This window comes from Podarcis cretensis (genome assembly GCF_951804945.1).
Source record: "Podarcis cretensis genome assembly, chromosome: 4".
In the NCBI taxonomy this organism is placed as follows: Eukaryota; Metazoa; Chordata; class Lepidosauria; order Squamata; family Lacertidae; genus Podarcis; species Podarcis cretensis.
The window spans coordinates 41,294,962-41,308,543 of NC_137173.1; the positions used below are offsets into that span (position 1 = coordinate 41,294,962).

At 39.6% G+C, this 13,582-nt stretch overlaps 1 protein-coding gene across 3 annotated transcripts in view; it reads left to right on the forward strand.

Annotated features, from left to right (window-relative positions):
- EPHA6 (EPH receptor A6) overlaps nt 1-13,582 on the forward strand; it is a 347,761-nt gene that overhangs the window by 222,043 nt on the left and 112,136 nt on the right. For all 3 annotated transcript variants that reach the window (XM_079974767.1, XM_079974768.1, XM_079974769.1), the window contains exon 6: nt 7,913-8,037. In XM_079974767.1, the coding sequence (XP_079830893.1) occupies nt 7,913-8,037 (125 nt within the window). The remainder of the gene's footprint in view (nt 1-7,912; nt 8,038-13,582) is intronic.

Sequence of the window (13,582 nt, forward strand, 5' to 3'; positions counted from 1 at the left end):
CCTATGATTTAGATGCATGCTGGTCATCTTTATAAAATGCCCTGACTGCACAAGCAACATGCCGTTATATCCATATTATGTTTTGTTATACTTGTTTATTATACTTGTTTATTATACTTGTTGGAAGCCACCTGGAGCGGTTGGGGCAGCCCAGCCTGATGGGTGAGGCATAAACAATAAATTTATTATTACATTGTGATTATGAATGGCAGCATTGTTTCCTTTGTTTGGGTAAGGAGCTAATATTGAATGTTTCCTTCCCCATTCCAAAACAACACCAAGCAAGCCTGCCAAAATGCTTTACCAAAGGTCTTAAGACAGATTACATGAAATTTAAAAATGAAGTACTTAAAAATCACAGTAAATTCAACAAAACAGCAGGGCTCAAAAGCAGAGGTTAATGGAAAAACAGCACCTCCCCACCCCACCCAAAATCTGGGTAAAAAGGTGCAAATCGACTTACCAATTAAAAGTATAAAATTTCAACACAAGCTGCACCTCCTATGGGAGCCTATTTTGCATCGTAGGAGATACAGTTCAACCAAATATATGAATGTTCTGTGCCATAGTGATAAGGGCACAAGGAAAAAATGCTCATTAAAGAGTTAAAAAATGAAAATGAATCAATCAAAAGTTAAGGCAGGCTACTACACTCCTTATCCAATGATTCAAGAGATAGTGTAGGTTGTGAAAATGACCTCTTGCCTGAAATAACAGTATACCTAAAATATTTCCTGCTTCGTCCCGGTGAGACCATTTCTAATCAAGCTTTATTATCTATTAGTCCCTATGCTTCTGTGCCAATTATGCTGTCAGCAAAACACTGAGTGTTTCCAAATATGCTACAGCCACTGGTAACTGAAAGCCAGGCTCTGATGTGTTTGTTTTACATAGACTGTTTCCAGCCTCCAAGTGCTAACATCTGCTAAGTGTATTCATTAACCACTATTCCTTCACAGTTTTTTTCCCCACATTGTAATCCATCTTGAGCATGGTTTGAACTATGGAAAGGCGGCATGTAAATAAAATTATGTGTGTAGAAAATCTGCAGTGCAAGTCTATGCTTCTACTCAGAAGTATGCTGCACAGACTAGGACTAACTCCCATGTATGTATGTGTGCATAGTGGGGAACCTCTGTGGGCCTCTTTCATTCAGCCACACCCTCTATTCTTTGGCCTCACCCCTTACAGAAATTCATCTTTAAATAAAAAGCTTCCACTGGTGCTTAACTGCTGTGAGTGAATGATGGGGGAGAGGGTTGAAGAGGGTTAACCTTCCTTCCCCTGAAAACCACTCCACATTAACCTTTTGGTTAAGCTCCCAATTGCTAGATGCAAAGGCTTTAAAAAGCCTAACCTGTTGAGTTGACACACGTTCAATGCAAATAGATCATATAACACCAGTTCTGTTGCAGGTACATTGGCTGCCTGCATATTTCTGAGCCCAAGTATATATTTCTGAGCCTTGATGTATAAAGCTGTTTGTTATTTAGGATCCAATATCTTCTGGAACACCTCTCCTAATATGAACCTACCCAGACCATTAGATCTCAATATGAGGCCATGCTTCAGGTGTCTTCTCTGAGGATGGCTCAGAGGATGATAGCATGGGGTGGGGGTGGGGCTTTTGAGTTGCCCCCCCCCATCTGTGAAAACTCTCCTCAGTGATGTCTGTCAGGTGTATATTTGCTGCCAAGTAAAAGCTTAACTCTCCCCCACCCCCAAAGCTTTTGTTGCACTACAGTGATGATGTTTTTGTTAGTATGCTGCCAAAGCTGTTATCAGTTGGGGGGCAGCGTTGCTCTGTATATTTTTCATGAACGGCATAGTGTTTTGTATGAATATGTCCAAATTATGTAATTATGTGTAATAATAAATTTATATAGCTGTGCATAAATAAAAGTCCCCTTACAACAAAATAATAAAAACACAATATGCAATAATAATTAAAAACAAACAAACAATGTCTAGAAACAGCTTCCTAGCATAGAGGTAACATGAAATAATTTACAGGCCAGATTTAAAATCCAGTTAAAAAGCCTACTATTTATTATTATTTTTTATTATTATTTATTATTATTATTATTATTATTATTATTATTAATTGGCACCTTCATGATTTATCCTAGGATGAAATATGCATTCAATTAAATCCAGTAGTATGGATCCTTTGGCTTGTTGATCCAGAGTTTTGTATATATTCACATGTAAGTGTCAGTGCTGGTTCAGCTGCAGGTCAGCATGGAGACTCAGAGACGAGCAGTAAAGTTAATTATTTATTCAAGAAAGCAGTATATAAGCAGAGAAACCTCCATGTAAGACTGGCCTCCAATAACACAGTTACCAGGACTGACTATTTGTGTTATATAATTTGGTATTTGAATGATTGGTATTAATAATTGTATTATAAATTGGTATTGTTATAATGAGGTTTTATTGGACTGTAATTGAAAACTAATCAAAATTATTTTTTTAAAAGGACTGGTGACCTGTGCTTCCTACTTCTCCCTCAGTCTTCTCCCCAGCCTAATGTCTCCCAAGCAGCCTTAAACTGCACCTGGGAGGAACTACAGTGGTGCCTCGCAAGACGAAATTAATTCGTTCCATGAGTCTCTTCGTCTTGCGGTTTTTTCGTCTTGTGAAGCACCCCTATTAGCGGCTTAGCGGATTAGCACTATTAGCGGCTTAGCGGCTATTAGCGGCTTAGTGGCTTAGAAAAAGGGGGGGAGGGAAAAAACTCGCAAGACGTTTTCGTCTTGTGAAGCAAGCCCATAGGGAAATTCGTCTTGCGAAGCACCTCAAAAGAGGGAAAACTCTTTCATCTAGCGAGTTTTTCGTCTTGCGAGGCATTCGTCTTGCGGGGCACCACTGTATCTGTGCTCTTTGTTCTGCTGCTAGCAAGGCTCTTCAAGACCTTGGAGACGGGGCTTGCTACAGTAGGAGGCAAGCTCCATGGATTCTTCTGCCACTTCTGGCCCCTCCTTCCCAACTTCATGTCCAGAGTCTGAATTGCTTCCTGCCTCTGTTTCATCTCAGACTCCTCAAGTGTCTCAATTTAATTAGGACATCTTGAATTTACAGAAGCTCCCCAGCTTCTGATCCCAATCTGGGATGCCCCAGTTTTCCCGGATGCCGCTCTAGACTGTGCAGCATCCCCCGACGCGGCGAGGCCTGGAGTGACCTTCCGGAGGCCACTCTAGGCTGTGTGGCGTCTGGAGATGCAGTGTCTCATGAGCAGGAGGCTGAAGACCATGAAGGTAAGAGGGGGGAAGAAGGGAGAGGGCAAGGAAGCAAGTCAGTGGCAGGGAGGGGGTGAACAACTGTTGTTTCTTCAGCATTCAACCATTCTACCACTTCTTCATCCTCTGACCTGTGCTTAGTGTCCCACCACCAACTCCTCTGGCTCTGAGCCTTCCTCCTCTGTGGCTTTCCTAATGGGCTCTCCAGCTGGCACCTTCCACAACTCCTCATCACCCAGCCCTGACAGTAAGGCCCATTCATTTCTCTGTGAAACGCAATTCCATTGAAATGAATAGAAAAACATTTCAGGCAGAGGAGTTCCATGCATGCACTGGAGCTTCTGTGCCTGGAACAGATTGTCAGCATGTGTATCACTGTGTTCCAGTATTTTGTGTCCCGTTGCTAAGAATATAATGGTTTTCTTTTTCTGTCTTTCTATTACTCTTCCTTGCAGACTTTATAAAAATAACAAATGAAATAAATAGTTTTGCAGCAGTGAATTGAAATAGCATTTTTCTCAAGTCTAGTCTGTGAATGACCTTAGACTCTATTTATTGCTATATATGAGATAACGTTATACTTACTGTCAAACTTCATAGCCATTGTAATCCAGTTATAGAAATAAAGGTTGAGGCATTTCTTATAAGAATAATAGTATTTTCTGGCAGCACTGAAAGTACACATTTCTGCTGAAAACCTCAATTGCAAAGTTAGAGTGCACAAAGTTGTGTAACACATTTTATAATTAACAGTGTTTGGTAATATTTATTTCTGCCAACAATTTACCTTTCTTCTTCACCTGACCATATGCTCTTACCAAGGAAACAAGTTGTCCCCCTGCCCTCCCGCCTCCTCTCTTTTCTGTGCAGTTTACTTATGTACCTTTCAGTTGTTATCATTGATTTTGAGATGATCATCTGAAAATAGAAATAGGTCATTATTGTACCATGTGTAAGGTGCACAATCACTAGACTAGAAGAAGCACTTCTTATATTATATTTTCAGCATGATTCCTATCAAATGTGGTGTTATTTTATTTTTTTTTTGACCAATGGATATGTTAAAAATTATAGTGTTGGACCAGAAATAAAGTCTTTTAGTGTTACGGTTTAGAAAAAGGATCGTAGAAGCCGGGAAATAAATAATCAGGAACTTCCTACCTGAGAATGAAGTCATTTTTTAAAACTTGGTGACTGGCTATAACATACAAAACATCAAGGATTTCAGTTTAACATTTTTCTTACTGCATGGTGATATAAAAAACCTGACTTGCCAAAACTATGGTAGAAAAAAGACCATATCACTTTGGAATCTCTTCAGAAAACTCACTTTTGTCTCAAATCATCCTGCAGTGATTACCAACGTATTACAGTACAGGATACGTAACACTTGCTATAGAGATGCCATCAAAAATAACCTTCCTTGCTGTAAAGTCTGAAAACATGGTGTGACAACATAGTTTTTTGCATACTGTGTCTCTTTGCCCCAGCTCCCCATTCCTGAATATAAAGAGTATAAAGACTTGCAACATGATAACCCAGATTTATAGGGTAGTGTTTTCAATCATTATTATGAAAATGGACTGAGGATTAGTTGCCACAGAAAAGCTGTATTTGATGGTATTGCCATGGTAAATCATGATTGGCTGACTCCACACTTGCTTTCCATAAGACTGAGTATCAACTTGGATGTCCTTTTTCTGGTGAACAGTGCATGTTTGATCTGCCATTAGATCCTGATTGTGGCTGGGTGATTCAGTTCATTTTTGGAAGGTTTCTGGTGCGTTGCATAGTTGGGTCTTTGTCTGCGGTGAATTCCACAGGTGATCTTTCCAGAAAAAAAACAGGCAAGAGAAAATGTTTTGTATATGAAAAACAGTCCCTGATATTGACTTCATCAGTTACCCCCATTCCTATAAGAGAACAACTGAAAAGGTCAGTATAAAAAAAATGCAGTTTCAAACCAAAACAGTCAGGGGTCTTCAAGTTCCTGTAAAGCAGGACTGAGGTCACATCAAGGACTGCAAACCTTCAGTGGCACTTCATATAGGGAGAACAGTTTTGCTGCAGATGTGTATTCCTGGCATTGCCACGGTGGACATAGTTTTGCTCAATAAACAGGACAGAATGAAGGAAGCTTGATGGATCTAATAGTAAAGAAGCCCTAAGAGATATCAACATTTGAGGAATAGGAACAGTGAAAAGGTATGGGTGAAGTATCAGGTGGGTCCAGGAGGGTTAGCTGTACTAGCTCATTGGACCAAAGGGGTCTAGAGTTGCTAAGTATTGCATCTTTAAATATATTGTATTTTGTGATACAGATACATAGAAAGTTGCCTTATACTAAGTTAGACCATTGGTCAATTCAACTCAGTGTTTTCTACACTGACTGACAACTTATCTTCTCTGACCTAGAGTAAGTGCCATGGAACAAAGTAGGTTTTACTTTTGAATAAGCATACATAGGCTGTGCTGTAAAATCATCCTGGATTTGATGGGTTCAGGTTTGGGGAGTGAACTGAGTATTTAGTGAAAGTTTTCAATTATGCTAAGAACAATCTGAGTCCTTTGTTTGCATGTCTATATATTTTAGCTGTATTGCTTGGGGAAATTCTTATAGCATCATGGAATGGATGGTGGATTTGGATTTATGTATAATGAAAAAGGAGAAAACATTGCAGGTTTTAAAAAAAAATATTTAAAGGCACTCTGATAGACCTATAATTAAAAATATTTTAAGTGGCCTGTTGGCCATTTGTAGGGTGGAGCAAAGGAATTCAGTGTCGGACTTTTGGGAGTTAGCTAGATTTTCTTGTACTGTGGGTGGGATTGGTGATGGCTGTGTGAATGTTAATTGGGTAGGATAGTTCACTGTTTTCTGTGTGTGATGACCATGCCTGTCCAACCTGTATGTAAAGGATCAGATATAGACACCATAGGTTTCTTTCCACTGTTTTTTCTACTTAAAAGACAGCTCTGAATTTCCCACCACTTGAGGCAGGCGGAGCAGGAAAAATCACTAACCATATCTCATTCCCCTCCTTGACAGAATAATTGGTTTGATGGATAAAGGGAATGCAGTGCATATAATGTGACTTTGGCAAGGCCTTTGACAATTCCAGATGGCATTCTCAAAAGTAATTGGAGAACTGTGTGTTGGCAGATGGCTATAGCAAGGTAACAAATTCCAGAGGGGTAGTCGTGTTAGTCTGTTGCAGCAAAAACAACAAAGAGTCTTGTGGTGCCTTAAAGATTAATAGATTTATTGGGGCATAAGCAAGTGCCCACTTCATCAAGGGAACAAAGTAGCATCCTCACTTGACAGTTATATAGAGAAACATACATACATACATACATACATACATACAGCAGCAAGCAAGCAAGCAAATAAATCTGCAAACAGGGGAGCTATTGGGTAGCCTTGGGGGTGTGATGTTTCTGTGTAGATCCCAAATGGATGCAAAATAAGACAGAGTAATTAAATCACAACAACATACACAGTAAAATCATGCTAGATATGCTATGCTTATGCTAATTCAGCACATGTAGAGGGAAAGAAATCAAGAGATACATTAAATCTGAATTGAATAGAGCCTACCCTTGAAACCTTTTTGTTGAATAGTGGTGACTTGAGGTCAGTATCATTGTGTCCTAATTTCTTCCACTAATTTCTAAATGCTGGCATTTTTATTTTGGATACATGTCCTTTTATTCTTCTGCATAGACAATGAACTCTTTATTCTTTGCAAACAACATAAAACACCTGTAAATTGTATTATGTAGTAACTTGTTGTAGGATAAGCATGGGAATAAGCTTGTGATTATGCTTTTAGGTCTGGTAATATTGTCTGAGTATATAGGAACACAGAGGTGCTGCTGGCTAGTAACTTTTAGATTTACAAGCTGCTGCTAAGCAAGGACAAAATAGCCAATATCAAGGTAGTAGAATACTGCACCCAATGAGTTCTCATTCACTGTTATTGTACAATCTCTAGCAACATCTGGTGCCTACACAAAGGTAGAATGTGGGGTAGGTCTATATGGTAACACATGCTCTGTCAACTATCTAGGTCCTAAGTTTTGTAGGATCTCGTATGAAAATACAGAATTCTTGAACTTGGCTCAGCAGCACGTAGGCAGTCTGTGCAATTGTTCTAGTATCTGTGTAATGTGCTTCCAGAAGGCTGCCCCACAGAGCAGATATGCCACAGGATTCTGTTCTGTACCAGCTGCAGCTTCCAGACCTGGGTCAGAAGTCTTAGGAAACTTTTTCTCATCTCCTATAAGTCATACTACTTTTTATATGCCCTTGGTCATATCGATAATGAGTATAAAGTATGAACAGATGATATTTACTTCAACATTTGACCAAGTTCCAAAAGGAATGGTGTCTATTAATTTAAATTGTGATGATAAACTTTCTCTGGGCATTGAATACAGTAGTACAGAAACTTGTTGGATCACACGTCTGTTTCTGGAGTGAATCCCGTTTGAACAATTAACTTCTTAATGTGTTATTCTGCACTATCTTCTCCATGTTCCACCCAGTCTCTTGAAAACTCCAGTGTGATCTGCTGGCCATGTCCTTTGGACACCATCCCAAAGTTACCTCCTTGTGATAGTCTAAATATGTTGCATTGTCTTTAACCCATAGTTATCCTTTTCCTTTTCAGCACCCTCCTTGATAGGTATGGTCAGGAAGGACTGGGCTTCCCAAAACAGCATTGCCCTCTCATGGCAAGACCCTGATTTTCCTAATGGAGCCATTCTGGACTACGAGATCAAGTACTATGAGAAAGTAGGTCTTGACTTAAATGAAATAAAACCCTCAAAGCATCGTGTTTTTAACATTGACCCTTTTTTGTAGATCAACATACAGTATAGCCTGCAGTTTTATAGATAGATTTCTTGTCACCTTGTTTGAATGAGCTAGAGCTCATTTATGTGGCTGCTTTGCCTACTGTTGTCCCAGTACCTTGTCAAACTGAATTTTGGACACAGTGAAGTGGCTGTAGACATATTTTGCCATCAGTTTGTGCTGTGGTTGGCTACTCAGTCACAGTGTAGCAGTTTGCTCATGTGTGATCTAAATGTTTGGTGAAATTTTCACATGAGTACTTCCATCGCAGACAAAAGGTCATTGAAAGAAGCGCTGGAAAAAGAAATAACAGCCTGCCAGGATCAAAGTACTAATATGATCAGAGCATTACTTTAATATGCATCTTTTTGCCTTAATAAGCATAATTAACATGACTTGTTTTTAATGCCTATTAATTCTGGACAATAGTAAACAAGTTAATGACATTTCAGAAGCTTGATGGTGATGGTTATGAACACTAATAAATATGTGTAACCTGCTTTCATAGTGTCTTTTTGTATGCAAACTGCTAAGATGTAAGTTAGATGGTATGCTGTTGAGATAGTATATGCCAAACACCATGGTTGACATTCTGGTAAAGATAATAGCAGATTATTAATGTTTATGTTACCACATGTTAGTGCACAGAACAGGTTATTCCTTGATGATGAAATTAATTAGAAAAAACACCCCTTATGTGAATGGAGCTTGATGTACACTATCCCTGCACAGTTTTGTGTTATGACCTTTGTGCACAACCACAAATTGCAACTACACTTTACTAAACCAAGCATCCTTTGGGATAGGTCTATAGTACCCATTAAAAAAATGTTAATATTATGCCTGCAAGCAAATTATCATTTGCAGATTATATCCCAACAGAAAATAACAGTGAAAACGATTATCAGAATTGCTGATCTTTAGAAGTGCCCGATTGATATCCAATGCTATGTTAAAATGCTGACCTTTCTACAACAAAACCAGCCATGTAATGACTGCTTAGACCAGAACAGAACATGCTCTGAATATTTTCTTAAGGCAGATGCACACTGGAGGGTCATGAGGACCAAGTCTGGTATAATTCTCTTAGTTCTAACTAAGGCTGAATACTTTCGGTAGGGTTCCCCTCCCCCCATAGAAGTGGATCTCTTCCCTCCCCCATCCCACCAATGTCTCCAACAAACCAGTTTGGATATATTTGTATTGCTTCAAATTCCTGAAATAGCTATTTAACCAATAGGACTAAATGAATATTTGTGTACAGCAAGGGTAATGTTGCTCCTGTTATACACATTAATCTCTATGAAAACTGTTTGCCTCCAGTTTAAGAGTGTTATTTTTATTATTTTTATTTTTCCCTTATGCAATGTTCCCTTTTTAGGAGAAAATGAAATTAGAATAAATATTAAAAACTTTCCTAAACATCACAAATATCTCTTCTAGTGTGTCTTTTAAAATAAAAAGAACAATGTTGTTCTTGGAGGAAAGAGGGGACATTGCAGGGCACGGGTTTCTATTCTAATCTGTTAATGTAAGGAAGTTCATGGAATGAAATTTACCTTCTCCACCCCACATTATTCAGGAGGGTCCCAATCCTCCATTGAGGCTTTTCGGGGGGGGGGGCAAAGCTGTTGAGGAAAGTTCAGAAAACTTACCTTCCATGAACTTCAAGTTAACTTCTCTTAGAATCCAAGCCATTTATCTTTTTGACTCAAAACCATCCTTGCCTCAAAATCATAGTGTGTAGACTATCTTCATTTTCTGCAGGCCTTACTAATGATTTTAAAGTGTCCTTTCTCCCTGTTCTTGTCAGAGCAGTTGAGTTAACAACCTATTATTATGTATTCCTTACTGAGCAGTTAATAGCTTTATAGACTTTTGCAGGAATACACCTGCTGCTCATAAAAACATTTATGTTATAGTGGATATTTGACTCAGTTGATACATCTTGTGTTTGCAGTGACCTTGTACAAACAGTGCTCATCTTAATAACAGACCTGAGTGTAAAATATTTCTAAGTAAAATTGTCATGTATTTCATCATAGGCAGGGTGTGTGATGCCTGTTCAACCATATATCAAATTAGCAGTGGTACATTTATAATTGAGGAGATACTTTCATATAAATATATGATTTCACAACTGTATTTAAGTGGATTTGCTACACTTTAGTACACCAAAGTCTTCCCCCCCCCCATGTGTTGCTGTGTGGTCATGCATGGGAGCATTTTATAGTAATGAAAATAATTGGAAATTTCTACTATTCCCTGTTTTGATTATGTATGTGACAAAAAGCTTAGAAAAAAATATAAATGGGGGTTTGGATACAAAAACCTGTGTGTGGAACGAAACTGTGAGCTCTGTTCCGTGAACTGTTGGGTTATCCAGAGGGAGGCCTCTTGCCCTGCAGTGTCAGATTATTTCTGTAAGAGACGTCGTAAATACGGGAGCTAAAAACAAGTGGGCTTTTGAAAGGACTTAAGAGGCAAAGAGAGTTTTGCACAAAGAATTGTGCAAATGAAAGAACTTCTCTGGAATGGAAACATTTATTTTTCTATGTTAGAAGCAACCTTTCCACACACAAAAAGACATTTCCTCTCATGGAGGTGCACCATTGGATCCAAGGCAGAAAAAAACAGCAGGCTTTGACACATTACAGGAATATGTGAGCCCACCTTAACACCCCTCCCCCCCAAAAAAATCAGTGTAGAATTTTACAGACTTATACTGATCTCAGGGTAGTTAACAATTATCATGGTGTCACTCAAAAAAAATATATTAGGAATATGGAGTGGTTAAAATTGTTAAAGATATTACACTGATGCAGGGACAGAAAGTGGCAGTGTCTCTCTTTTTCCCCAAGCTATCCCATTATATCTGAAGTAGGACCGAATGCATCTCACGCATTATGAAAATGTGTAACACCCAGATGCCTATAACTCTGACACATCTGTCTGTGGCAGAGAGATCCAAGTTCTGATTTCAAATGTAATGCAGGAAACAACCAGGTCACTCACTCACATTCCCTCCTATCCCTATAGCTCTGTGTAATGCTTAAGTTGCTACATGAATAGCACATGCACCCCTTTATAACTGCCTAGTGATCAAATACCTTGTGCTTTGGCTAGCTCTGTATTCCATAAACACATAACTGGCCTGCAGTGAAATAATTCAATAATAATAAACCAAAGAGATCACATGTAAGTTGAAGCAAATGGACAAGACACTAAACTGCCTGTAATAAAAAATGTAAGCAGAAGCTTCCAGTCTTCTCCTTGCAGGCTACCAGGGGAGAGGTATGGGAGCAACAGGGCTCACACAGGTCTGTCTTGTAATGCTAAATCGTGGTTTAGCATTATATCAGAACTCATTATTGAGGACTGTCAGAGAGATGGAAGGAAGGTGGATTTTTTGAGTGCTTGGCTCTGGCTGCTGGGGGATGGATAATAGTGCATGCCCCTTGCTGAGTATGTGTATATACATATGAATAAATACATCCCAGTAATCTTACTTATTGTTTTTGTGTTATAGAAGGCTGGATCATTCTATTCTGGTCCAGTATTTAGGAAAATTGGGCCACAACCATAAAGCTTTTCGCTTTACAAAAATCTAATTTTAAATTCTGCTTCTGTGAATGTGCTTTGGAAACTGAAGCTTTCCCCCCCAATACCCCCTCCCCCAACCTATTTAGTTCCATAATTTCCAGAACTACTACTTCTTGCCTTTAGTTCTTCCTTCTCCCATGGTGGGGGGAGTGTATCCTAGCAAGAAAAGAATGTCAATTATAGTACAGCAGTTAACTTATTTGGTACCGTGAGCTGCACCCAAAATGTATCATGTTCATGCAGCAGAACTAATTTGCAGAACCTACTTGCATATGGTTATCATAATCTACATGCCTTTTTTAAATATGTGGATAGCAAACTAAAATAGACAGGTATTGTAGGTATTTCTTCTGTAATGTTCAGAAATTGTTAAGATACTTACCGTATTTAATACTATTACCCAGGTGTGAACATCCCCCTTTAGGACAAGGTGCTCAAGAAGGTGAGCTTTAAGCATGCTTGGAGGAAACTGATTACTTGGATCCATCCATTCTGTTCTGGCTTCAGGCCTGACCATGACAGTGAAACTGCCTTGTACAGGCTAGCTGGTGACATTTGTCATGAGAAAGGAAGGAAGAGTGTGATCCTACTTAATATCCTTGATCTCTCAACAGCCTTTGACCACAGCATCCTTCTGGAGGCCCTGTGGGAGGTTGATGCCTGGGGCATTATGCTTCAGTGGTTCTGTTCTTATCTTGAGGGCTGTTTCCACAAAGTACTTATGAGAAGCTATGGTTTGGCACCATGGGAGCTGTGCTGTGGTGTCCTGCAGGGTCCCATCTTGTCCCCCATACTATTTAACACCTATACGAAGCCACTGGGAGCTGTCCTCAGGAGATTTGGCATCAACAATATGCAAGTGACACCTAGCTCTAGCTCTCTGTTTCATCTGACTCCAGAGAGGCAATTGAGATGCTACACTGGTGCTTGGAGGCAGTTATGGGCTGGATGTGTGCTAATAAATTGAAGCTGAATCCCCAAAAGGCAGAGGTGTTGTGTGTCCGGAGTTTTCACATCCAGGAGTTAGGGAAATGGCCTGTTCTGGAAGAGATTGCATTCCCTTGAAAGGAGCAGGTTTGCAGCTTGGTATGCTCCTGGATTCAACACTATCACTAGAGGCTCATGTGGCCTAAGTGACTAGGAGTGCCTTTTTCAAGCTCTGGCTCGTTCACCAGCTCCAGCCACTGTACTCCATGCTCTGGGAACTTCCAGATTTGATGATTCAATGTGCTCTAACTGGGGCTGCCCTTGAGTTATCTTAGAAACTTCAACTTTTCCAAAATGCAGCAGCCAGATTATCGGCTGTATTTCCTTTTAGAACTCAAACAGCCCCTGTTTTGAAACAGCTGCAGTGGCTACCAGTTGTTTTTTAAGCCCAGTCAAGGTGTTCATGTTAGTGTTTAAAGCCTTAAAGACGGTGCGTTTTTCTAGAAAAAGGGGTGCTGGAACTCACCATTAACACCTCCCTTGTTCTCTTAGAATGGCAATGGCGCCCACCTGGGAGCTGCCAGATCCCACCTGAGAGCTGCCGGAGCTGAGTTCCAGTGAGTTCCCCCTGGGAAAAAAGCCCTGCCTAAAGACCACCTCCTTTCCCACAGACCCTCTCAAGTATTAAGATTAGCAGAGGGGGCCCACCCTCAGAGGCTCAGAAGGTGGTGGTCTTGAGAGGGTATTTTCTGTGGCAGCTTTATGGAATTCCCTCTCTACTGTACAATACCCTGACCTTTGCTACCGGGGATGTATATTTTAAATTCTCTCTGGGACCTTATACTTAAGGGTGGGTTATAAAATTATTATTATTATTATTATTATTATTATTATTATTATTATTATTACATTCCTTCCTTGTTTGCTTCCTATTCTTTTATTATCACATTTTCAA